At 48.4% G+C, this 12,543-nt stretch overlaps 1 protein-coding gene across 1 annotated transcript in view; it reads left to right on the top strand.

Annotated features, from left to right (window-relative positions):
• The window catches only part of fbxw7 (F-box and WD repeat domain containing 7), a 136,123-nt gene that overhangs the window by 118,718 nt on the left and 4,862 nt on the right, over nucleotides 1–12,543 (top strand). The window contains 2 exon segments of the mRNA XM_076996920.1: nucleotides 8,034–8,215; nucleotides 10,164–10,389. Coding sequence (XP_076853035.1) covers nucleotides 8,034–8,215; nucleotides 10,164–10,389 — 408 coding nt within the window.

Here is a 12,543-nt window from a genome sequence, read left to right as displayed (position 1 = left end):
GCGCACATGTGCATTTTTTTTCTTGTTTTACCTTTTTCATTGCCCTTCAGCTTCTCAAGGACTTCTTTCTCTCTCTCACACTTATTCGTTTTCTTTCTCTCTCTCTCCCTTTTAAACCTCTTTCCCTCTATATCCCTCTCTCTCTCCCTCTCTCTACACCCCCCCCCCCCCACCAATCCCAGTTTGATTTGAGGAGGGAGTGTTTGTAGATAAGCTAGTTGAAGAATGTCACTGTGAGAATAGTTGAAATTCCTTTTCCACATAAGTGCACAGACCTCATTAAGCACACTTCACTGTAGATCCTCATTTCTTTGGAGTGCTTCAGTAATAAATTGACTCGAGATCATAGATTATGAGAGGAAATTGGCCCGCTCTCACTTTTTGGCTTGGCTGGAATTTCCCGCAAAGCTTCTCTCCTCCACAGGAGCTGCTGGTCAGACCACAGGGAGAAGTTGGAAGTTCCTGCTGGAATTCTGAGCTGCTCGTTGAACTTTTAAAATCAGGCCTGATCTCTCATGCCAGTCCTGCAGGGCCATGACACTGTACTATAGAGTTGGATAATTAACCAGTGAGTCCTGCAGGGCCATGACACTGTACTATAGAGTTGGATAATTAACCAGTGAGTCCTGCAGGGCCATGACACTGTACTATAGAGTTGGATAATTAACCAGTGAGTCCTGCAGGGCCATGACACTGTACTATAGAGTTGGATAATTAACCAGTGAGTCCTGCAGGGCCATGACACTGTACTATAGAGTTGGATAATTAACCAGTGAGTCCTGCAGGACCATGACACTGTACTATAGAGTTGGACAATTAACCAGTGAGTCCTGCAGGGCCATGACACTGTACTATAGAGTTGGATAATTAACCAGTGAGTCCTGCAGGGCCATGACACTGTACTATAGAGTTGGATAATTAACCAGTGAGTCCTGCAGGACCATGACACTGTACTATAGAGTTGGATAATTAACCAGTGAGTCCTGCAGGGCCATGAAACTGTACTATAGAGTTGGACAATTAACCAGTGAGTCCTGCAGGGCCATGACACTGTACTATAGAGTTGGACAATTAACCAGTGAGTCCTGCAGGACCATGACACTGTACTATAGAGTTGGACAATTAACCAGTGAGTCCTGCAGGGCCATGACACTGTACTATAGAGTTGGACAATTAACCAGTGAGTCCTGCAGGGCCATGACACTGTACTATAGAGTTGGACAATTAACCAGTGAGTCCTGCAGGGCCATGACACTGTACTATAGAGTTGGATAATTAACCAGTGAGTTCTGTGGGGGGTGTTTGAGGAGGGAGGACACTGAACTGCACCGTCATGGTTCTGATCCAGAGGAGTTTGAGGAGAGTAATACAGCCATGGGTATAAATCAGACCTGTCCTTCTCTATATAGAGAGACACCCGACGATGAGTGAGTCACACCATTAATCTTCAGTTAGGTTTTATTTTTTTGTTAGGTTCATTCCCGGTGTTTGACTGTGGAAGGACACAAGTGCATTTTTAATGGGCTGTCATAATCCTCACACTCTCACTCTTGTGTCCGTGTGTGTGGTTCCTGTGGCGGGCCCGTGCGGGGCGTTCCTCCCCTGGCCTCGGTGGAGTCTTTTGAGCGAGGCTTCACAAACCCATGATGGCGTGACACCGGCTGCGGCCGCATAGCTGTAAAGGAATGGGGAAGTGGGCGGGGCTTGGAGCGCCGGTCGGACGCGTCGCTCCTGGACGGACGCCCCTTACGTCTCCGCTGCTGACGCGTGTGTCGCGAAAGGCTGGTCATTTTGTTCAGGATCGGTACGCTGTTTCGGAAGCTGTGCGAACGCTCTGTGTTCGTGACGCGGACGCAAATTGAGGAAGTTTGTGGTTCTGTGGCGAGGCGGAATGTTGCGAGTGTTCTGTGGCGAGGCGGAATGTTGCGAGTGTTCTGTGGCGAGGTGGAATGTTGCGAGTGTTCTGTGGCGAGGTGGAATGTTGCAAGTGTTCTGTGGCGAGGCGGAATGTTGCGAGTGTTCTGTGGCGAGGTGGAATGTTGCAAGTGTTCTGTGGCGAGGCGGAATGTTGCGAGTGTTCTGTTGCGGGCCGGAATGTTGCGAGTGTTCTGTGGTGGGGCGGAATGTTGCGAGTGTTCTGTTGCGGGCCGGAATGTTGCGAGTGTTCTGTGGCGAGGTGGAATGTTGCGAGTGTTCTGTGGTGGGGTGGAATGTTGCGAGTGTTCTGTGGCGAGGTGAAATGTTGCGAGTGTTCTGTGGCGGGGCGGAATGTTGCGAGTGTTCTGTTGCGGGCCGGAATGTTGCGAGTGTTCTGTGGCGAGGCGGAATGTTGCGAGTGTTCTGTGGTGGGGCGGAATGTTGCGAGTGTTCTGTGGCGAGGCGGAATGTTGCGAGTGTTCTGTGGTGGGGTGGAATGTTGCGAGTGTTCTGTGGCGAGGTGAAATGTTGCGAGTGTTCTGTGGCGGGGCGGAATGTTGCGAGTGTTCTGTTGCGGGCCGGAATGTTGCGAGTGTTCTGTGGTGGGGCGGAATGTTGCGAGTGTTCTGTGGCGAGGCGGAATGTTGCGAGTGTTCTGTGGTGGGGCGGAATGTTGCGAGTGTTCTGTGGCGAGGCGGAATGTTGCGAGTGTTCTGTGGCGAGGCGGAATGTTGCGAGTGTTCTGTGGTGAGGCGGAATGTTGCGAGTGTTCTGTGGCGGGCCGGAATGTTGCGAGTGTTCTGTGGCGGGCCGGAATGTTGCGAGTGTTCTGTTGCGGGCCGGAATGTTGCGAGTGTTCTGTGGTGGGGCGGAATGTTGCGAGTGTTCTGTGGCGAGGTGGAATGTTGCGAGTGTTCTGTGGCGAGGTGAAATGTTGCGAGTGTTCTGTGGCGGGGCGGAATGTTGCGAGTGTTCTGTTGCGGGCCGGAATGTTGCGAGTGTTCTGTGGTGGGGCGGAATGTTGCGAGTGTTCTGTGGCGAGGCGGAATGTTGCGAGTGTTCTGTGGTGAGGCGGAATGTTGCGAGTGTTCTGTGGCGGGCCGGAATGTTGCGAGTGTTCTGTGGCGGGCCGGAATGTTGCGAGTGTTCTGTGGCGAGGCGGAATGTTGCGAGTGTTCTGTGGCGAGGCGGAATGTTGCGAGTGTTCTGTGGTGAGGCGGAATGTTGCGAGTGTTCTGTGGCGGGCCGGAATGTTGCGAGTGTTCTGTGGCGGGCCGGAATGTTGCGAGTGTTCTGTTGCGGGCCGGAATGTTGCGAGTGTTCTGTGGTGGGGCGGAATGTTGCGAGTGTTCTGTACGAGCGCTGCTCCCCTGATGCGTCGTGAGAGACGGGGAGCTGTGCTTCAACCAGAACTCCCTTTGAACGTTGAACGTCGGAATTTAGACGTCTACTGCCTGCTTGTGTTTCTCACCTGTTCTCTCTGCCTCTCTTCTGCACACCAGTCTCTGTCCACCTCTCTTCGCTTCAGCCCAGAGCCAGAGGAGCGGAGAGAGGGAGATTGGGCCTCGCTTCAACCACCACCAGGAGGTGTAGGAGCAGCAGGCCCATTTGTTAGGGCAGTAATGAGAGCACCTCACTCCTTCAGCTGAGAGTGAAATGAGGCAAACGATGCTACTCTTCATTTCCCCTTTTACGCTGCCTGCTTGTAATCTGGCCCCAGGAGCCACGTTAATACCAGGTGTAAACAGGGTACTAGGCATGTTTGGTGCCATTGGAGTAAGCTTTGAAGAGCTTTGTAACCTATAGCCTGTGTGTGTGTGTGTGTGTGGGTGTGGGTGGGTGTGTGTATGAGAGACCTCCTTTGGCTGGAGGTCACTCTGAGATCAATGTTTACCCGTAACAAACCAGACTATCCTTCTCACCATCTAACAACACACAGGAATGTGGAGGTCAAAGAGAAACTATGTGCATGTTTGCAAGTATGAGTTTGTGTGTGTGTGTGTGTGTGTGTGTGTGTGTGTGTGTGTGTGTGTGTGTGTGTGTGTGTGTGTGTGTGTGCGCGCGCGTGCACGCACGTGTGTGTGCGTGTGCATACAAGTGTGTGTGTACGTACATACCGGTGTATGTGCGTGCGCGCGTGTGTGTGTGTGTGTGTGTGTGCATGTGTGTGTGTGTGTGTGTGTGTGTGTGTGTGTGTGTGTGTGTGTGTGTGTGTGTGTGTGTGTGTGTGTGTGTGTGTGTGTGTGTGTGTGTGTGTGTGTGTGATATATGCACTCTGCACTCCCATGGTCATGCGCCAGTGCTTTAGAAACTTGCTCTGAAAGCAGCCCTGACTTTTGCCTTCCTGGTTACCATCTCTCTCTACTCCAGCCCCTTGTCTCCATATCTCCATCTCTCCCTCTGTTCTCTCTTTCCCTCTGCATCTCTCCTGCCTTTCTCTTTCCCCATCTCAATCCATGTTGCTCTCTCTCTCTTTTACTTTGCCATTCATTCTTCCGTTGTGTTTCATCTCTGACCATCGTTTTAATCCCCCTCTCATCCTCATCCTCTCCGTCCATGACTCAGACTGCACCTTTGGCCGGCCACCAAGTTCTTTACATGCAGACTGCAGTGTGCGCGCGCACACACACACACACACACACACACACAAACAAATACACCCACTCCCTGCAATCTTCCGCCTACCGCTTGTTCCAATGGCCAGAACTGTAATCATACCAACACACACACACACGCACACATTGCTGCATTCTGTTAATCTGTTGTCAGCTACTCATGGTCACTCAATGATTATATTCAGTGGGAGTTCAAATGTGAGGCCATATCAGTGTAGTGGAGCATCGTTCACTGAACCCAACGGTTTGCTTCACTCCCTCACAGATATCTGGGTTGCTTTTGAAGGTGATTTCTTTGTGCCTTTAGTTCCACTCTTAACCACGCCAGTTTTTTTTTCAGATCATTAATGTTCAACACTGGTGCCTTCTTAAACACTACATTAACCATAAGGCTGTGCAGGTTCCGTGCTATGATGTCATAATGGTCTGTTCCTGCAGAGCCTGCCTAAGGACGGTGTGACTGCTCCGTCACGACTGTACACTGCAGTGCTTGAATGTCAGTGCTGTATTACTGAATACAGTAATATCTGAATCCTGATTACCCACGTTGGTTATTGAAGCTCACGTTTCAGAGTAAACTCACCACATGCTTAAAACAGTGTAATTTTCCATGCTTGGCTTTTACCCTTGAGCATCAGCCAATGATCTTACATGCTCAGAACATCGGTGAGATGCTTCAGTAATAAACGCTTGCTTTGTTTATGTATCTCATATTGTACATCAGCTTGCTTTCCAGAATGCATTTCCCCTAGGGCTTAACCTAGAATCACAGGGATGTGTACAATAGGGGTAAAATAACATAATATAATTGTGTGTGTGTGTGTGTGTGTGGGGAACTGAGAACAGCTGCTCTAATGTGTCAGTAGCTGAACTGCTCGAAGGCAGAATCTGACTAAACACAGGGCCAAGTGTCTAATCTGTGGTATCCCAATCCAGTCCATTTAGCGGACACTGTGGGCCATTTAGCTGTGTACTGTGAGCTCTGGGGACATGCAGACACACTGACACATTAGACAGGCAGTTTTTCTGACCGTCCGACTGCTGTGCCGATGTTCTGGACGGGCGACCGTAATGAGGGAGCGGCTGCGCTAATCAGTCCCGTAGTCCTGCCTGTGCGGGACTTCGTGTCCCGTTTGTCCTTGGGAGCAGATCACTGTTCCAACACGAGGAGAGCACGGAAAAGAGAAAAAGAAAGGAACACAGGATTCGCCGGGGGGGACGCTGTCCCAGACACTTCCCATCTGGGTGTGTTTTAGCTGCCTGAGCCCGTCTCCTGGACAGGGTCTCTACGGGTCTTTCGGTCAGGCACAAGCCTTTCCAGACATGTTAGTGTTCACTTAAAACTCCTGACATTGCTTCAAAAAAAATTCATCACCTCTATAACAAATACTTGTGGACCGACACATACATAATTAAGTTAGAAGCTCATTAATATTCATGAAGGACACACCCCCTGCCCTTTATTCCCCTCCCTGCTTATATCCCTGTCATGTCATAGGTGATGCATGCTTGGCTACTGAAGAGTTTTAAGCTCAAGACCCTTTGATCTACTTTTTCACTCATTCTTGATAATTACCACTTGGCAATGGAAAAGATGTCTGTCTCTCTCTCCTTCATCTCTCCTCTTTCTGTCTTTGGCTCTTCCCTCCTCCTTTTTCAGGTTATATTTGACCCCTTGGCCGGTGCAGTACTGCTAGGCAGCTATCGCTAATTTCATTGTCTTGCTAATTAGTATCTCTCTCCTGTGGAGTTAAGCCCTCCATGTGGCGATGGATCAAAACGAGGCTTAATAGAACTGGGCTGTGCTGAGATGAGAGGGTTGGTGGGTGTCTCCATTGATCAGTGATGTGCTGATTGTGGGATGGAGTGAGTGAAGATGACTGAACAATCTGCTCCTTTCTGGGCTGACGGAGGCCCAGAAAGGAGCAGTTCTGCTCCTCGTTTTCTCTCCCCTGGTTTTATTGCTCCTCATCCAGAGGTTATAACCTTTGACACCTGCACCATGGAATGCTGGGATTGTATCTTGCCGATGACCACAAGCCTGCCGCCCCTGTTCACCTTTTGGCTGGAAAATTCAAAATGAATTTGGACGTTTTAATTAAACGGGGGGGTGGGTGGTTATTATCCGTGGACTTGGGGATGAGTCTGAGATTTCTGTTATTACTGCAATCAATATCTAATCCGTCATGTTAAAGGAAGGAGAATGTGTTTCCTGGGCCATTAGTTCCAGCTGGGCCTCCCTGCACCAAGAGTCTTAGCCGTTTGATTTCTGCTCTACAAGCAGGAGTCATTACTGTTTGTTCTTTGTGACCGACTGTCAGAGTGATGAATTTAACTGTGTTCTGGAGCATGAGAAAATTAAATAACCTCCGCAATTTACGGGGAGCATATTCGTGGCATTGCTTGTCTGCTAAATAATTACTTTTGAGTTTAAAACAGTGAAGGTGTTTAACACTCTCCCTTCTCTTGGTAGTGTTTGAGTTTAAAACAGTGAAGGTGTTTAACACTCTCCCTTCTCTTGGTAGTGTTTGAGTTTAAAACAGTGAAGGTGTTTAATTTAACACGTTCTCTCTCCCTTCTCTTGGTAGTGTTTGAGTTTAAAACAGTGAAGGTGTTTAATTAAACACTTTCTCTCTTCTCTTGGTAGTGTTTGAGTTTAAAACAGTGAAGGTGTTTAATTAAACACTTTCTCTCTTCTCTTGGTAGTGTTTGAGTTTAAAACAGTGAAGGTGTTTAATTAAACACTTTCTCTCTTCTCTTGGTAGTGTTTGAGTTTAAAACAGTGAAGGTGTTTAATTAAACACTCTCCCTACTCTTGGTAGTGTTTGAGTTTAAAACAGTGAAGGTGTTTAACACTCTCCCTACTCTTGGTAGTGTTTGAGTTTAAAACAGTGAAGGTGTTTAACACTCTCCCTTCTCTTGGTAGTGTTTGAGTTTAAAACAGTGAAGGTGTTTAATTTAACACGTTCTCTCTCCCTTCTCTTGGTAGTGTTTGAGTTTAAAACAGTGAAGGTGTTTAACACTCTCCCTTCTCTTGGTAGTGTTTGAGTTTAAAACAGTGAAGGTGTTTAACTCTCTCCCTTCTCTTGGTAGTGTTTGAGTTTAAAACAGTGAAGGTGTTTAATTAAACACTTTCTCTCTTCTCTTGGTAGTGTTTGAGTTTAAAACAGTGAAGGTGTTTAATTAAACACTTTCTCTCCCTTCTCTTGGTAGTGTTTGAGTTTAAAACAGTGAAGGTGTTTAATTAAACACTCTCCCTACTCTTGGTAGTGTTTGAGTTTAAAACAGTGAAGGTGTTTAATTTAACACTCTCTCCCTTCTCTTGGTAGTGTTTGAGTTTAAAACAGTGAAGGTGTTTAATTTAACACTCTCCCCCTTCTCTTGGTAGTGTTTGAGTTTAAAACAGTGAAGGTGTTTAACACTCTCCCTTCTCTTGGTAGTGTTTGAGTTTAAAACAGTGAAGGTGTTTAATTAAACACTCTCTCCCCCTTCTCTTGGTAGTGTTTGCGGACGCTGGTTGGCCACACCGGCGGCGTTTGGTCGTCTCAGATGAGGGACAACATCATCATCAGTGGCTCCACGGACCGGACGCTAAAGGTGTGGAACGCGGAGACGGGCGACTGTATCCATACGCTGTACGGTCACACCTCCACCGTGCGCTGTATGCACCTCCACGAGAAGAGGTACGCTAGCACAGCAGAAAAACAACGGGCCTAAACAACACATTTGTCAACATTAAATATTGCACGGGTGCATTTCCTGTCCTGACACTAGCATATATGCATAACTCAGCAACTAGTACTGTATACACCTTATGCACTCAACTTAGTACTATAAACACTCTACTTATCCAATTACAACTATATACACTCTGATAAGACGTCGTCTTGTGCTATAGAGACCCAAAAAACGAAATCTAGTAGTATACCCAGTCCAGGATTGAGTTTAGTGGTTTGTGTGGTCTCGCCCTTCAGGTTGGGGCCCTGTGTTCTTTCACCTCATGCCTGACTCTTATACCAGGGCTCTGGGAGATTGAGGGGCTGTATTATTGGCTCCTTGGATTCTGCTTTTCTGCACTGATCGATGTCGTTCATGGGTCCGTTGGTCAGAGCCTCAGGCGTCCCCGTCACTACTGGGCCGACCTTGCTGTTAACATCACACAATCTCTCTCTCTCTCCTCTCAGTCCTTGTCTCATTTCTTCCTCCAGATGTTTCAGTAGACCTAGCGCTCAGTGGTTGATCTTCTGCTGTGATTAGTGCCTCTGTGTTCTGGGCTTCGGTTCTCCCACGTCACCCCCCTCTTGATATCTGCCAGTGGTTCGTTCCGTCGTGACGCCTCTTCTGCTTCCATGGCGACCATGGCCCCATCAATCAGAGGCGTTCCCTCATCTCATCATCCTGGGCCCCCCGTCGCCTGCATGTGTTCACGGACGCTTTGTGCACGTTGTAGGCGTGTGACGCTGCTGTTTGGGTGGAGTGGCCCACGCACAGTAATCTAGACCTACGTCAGCACCTTCAGGTTGTTCTATTGGTCAGATCATTGCACCTGCAGAGGGTGTGTGTGTGCGCGCGCGTGAATATGCTATATCTATTCACATATATTGCTATATTTATATAGCAAGAAAACCTTGTGTTCACTAAAATTCTGCATATCTGTACATCTCTTAATATAGTACATTGCAGTTACTCACCTGGTATAAAAAGTGGGATTGCGCTTATGTGCGTGCGTGCGTGTGCACATGCGCATCTAAACTATTTCTAACACAAACGTTATTTACGTTAATTTAGTATTATTATGGAATAATAATGATGATGAATGTCTAACATTTAAACGTAAAGGTAGCGATGTATATGCGCACCCCGACGTGATGGTCCAGAGATGATGGAGGAACCCCTGTTGTGTGAGGGATGTGTGGTGGGAGGGTGTGAGTGTGCTGGGGGCTGTAATGGGGGTGGGGGCTGGTGACAGTTGTGGTTGATGGATCTCTGCTCAATGACCTGAGCCCTGACTCACTGCACAGATGCTCTGAGCACTCCCTCCTGTTATCTGTCTCTCTAGTAGCCATTTTGGCCCCAAAGTGTTTGTGTGGCCGTGTGAGAGCAGCGTTGGGGTTCACACTGATCCAGGGTCAGTGAAGCCCCAGCCAGCAGCCTTCATTTCATATAAACGCCGCAAGCAAATGATGCCCTGGAAGAGATTCCTGTCACACCAGGGGGGAAAGATCGGTTTAACCTTTAAGGGACTGTGTATGATCAAATCCAATTATGTTGAGTTTGAAGTGGAATATACATCTGCCTGACGTATTGCAGTCTGAGCGCTTCCTTTTTGTGTGTGTGTGTGTGTGTGTGTGTGTGTGTGTGTGTGTGTGTGTGTGTGTGTGTGTGGGTGTGTGTGGGAGGGACGTGGTGCCAGAGTCCTAACACTGACCCTCACCTCAAACTCCCATTAAATATGCAGGCTGTATGTGCTGTAAATGTTCAGTCACTGGAAAACACACTAGTCTCTTAGGAAACGCCATCTGAACACCTCAAGTCAACTTGCTCGTAGCGTTTCCTGTGAACAGCTTTTCGCTTCCACATGAACACAGAGTTCAAAGCACCAACGTGCATGTGTGTGTGCCTCCTCTCCAGGGTGGTGAGCGGCTCACGTGACGCCACGCTGCGAGTGTGGGACATCGAGACGGGACAGTGCCTGCACGTGCTGATGGGTCACGTGGCAGCGGTGCGGTGTGTGCAGTACGACGGACGCAGGGTGGTGAGCGGCGCCTACGACTTCATGGTCAAAGTGTGGGACCCCGAATCTGAGACCTGTCTGCACACGCTGCAGGGCCACACCAATAGAGTCTACTCACTACAGGTACACACACACACACACACACACACACACACCAATAGAGTCTACTCACTACAGGTACACACACACACACACACACACACACACACACACACCAATAGAGTCTACTCACTACAGGTACACACACACACACACCAATAGAGTCTACTCACTACAGGTACACACACACACACACACACACACACACACACACCAATAGAGTCTACTCACTACAGGTACACACACACACACACCAATAGAGTCTACTCACTACAGGTACACACACACACACACCATTAGAGTCTACTCACTACAGGTACACACACACACCAATAGAGTCTACTCACTACAGGTACACACACACACACACACACACACCCACCAATAGAGTCTACTCACTACAGGTACACACACACACACACACACACACACACACACACACACACACACACACCAATAGAGTCTACTCACTATAGGTACACACACACACCCCAATAGAGTCTACTCACTACAGGTACACACACACACACACACACACACACACACACACACACACACACACACACCAATAGAGTCTACTGACTACAGGTACACACACACACACACACCCCAATAGAGTCCACTCACTACAGGTACACACACACACACACACACACACACCCCAATAGAGTCCACTCACTACAGGTACACACACACCCCAATAGAGTCTACTCACTACAGGTACACACACACACACACACACACACACACACACACACACACACACACACACACACACACACACACACACACACACACACACACACACACACACACACTGGTGGTTTCCTTTGGCCTGTTCTTGTGACACACACACACACACACACACACCAATAGAGTCTACTCACTACAGGTACACACACACACCAATAGAGTCTACTCACTATAGGTACACACACACACACACACACACACACACACACACACACACACACACACACACACACACACTGGTGGTTTCCTTTGGCCTGTTCTTGTGACACACACACACACACACACACACCAATAGAGTCTACTCACTACAGGTACACACACACATCAATAGAGTCTACTCACTACAGGTACACACACACACACACACACACACACCAATAGAGTCTACTCACTACAGGTACACACACACACACCAATAGAGTCTACTCACTATAGGTACACACACACACACACACACACACACCAATAGAGTCCCCCCCCCCCCCCCCAATAGAGTCTACTCACTACAGGTACACACACACACACAGACACAGAGTCTACTCATTACATGCACCCCCCCCCCCCCCCAATAGAGTCTACTCACTACAGGTACACACACACACACCCACACCCACCCACCCACCCACCAATAGAGTCTACTCACGACAGGTACAGACACACCCACACACCAACAGATTCTGCTCACTACAGGTACACACACACACACACACACACACACACACACACACACACACACACACACACACACACACACACTTCTTGTCCACATCACACGTTTTCTGTTTTTCTCTCCAGACTCAGGCGTATAGACAGTCACACACCCCTGACCCAAACACAGTATGTCTAATGGGGTTTCTCTAGCCTCTTAAGGGAGTCTCATGTAATGCCTTTGTGCTAATGGCTCTTCAGGTCTGTGTTTGAGGACTCTAAGGTTGTTGAGTGTGCGCTCAAATGTTCAGAAGGAAGAACATACTCCGTCTCCTACTCCACTGTACTAGCTCCCGAGTCCACATACTACTATACCTTAGTATAATAGAGAATACTGTGATAACTACATGCATATGTACAGTATACTTCTGTGCCTACATACTACTATACCTTAGTATAGAATGCTACTATACATATTTATAGTATACTACTGTACCTATATACTACTACATATCGTACTCTGCAACTCACTCAAAAAGGGCTCTCTAATTACTCTGTGTGTTAGTGTGGTGTGCTAAGAGTGAAAACACACACACACACGCACATATCTGCAATGCAGGGGGACCCCGTGCCTGGGAGAGGCTTCTGGCCGGTGCGTGTGCAGCGTGTTGAGATCTCAGTGTTGGTCCTGGCTGCCCTCTGCTCCTCTGAGAAGCGGCTCCCTTCTCGCGATGACCGTGCAGTTTTCCTGAGGGCGGTTCCTCCCTGGCCCAGCGG

The sequence above is a fragment of the Brachyhypopomus gauderio genome, chromosome 1, assembly GCF_052324685.1.
Source record: "Brachyhypopomus gauderio isolate BG-103 chromosome 1, BGAUD_0.2, whole genome shotgun sequence".
Lineage (NCBI taxonomy): Eukaryota > Metazoa > Chordata > Actinopteri > Gymnotiformes > Hypopomidae > Brachyhypopomus > Brachyhypopomus gauderio.
This window is presented reverse-complemented; position numbering and strand designations above follow the sequence as displayed.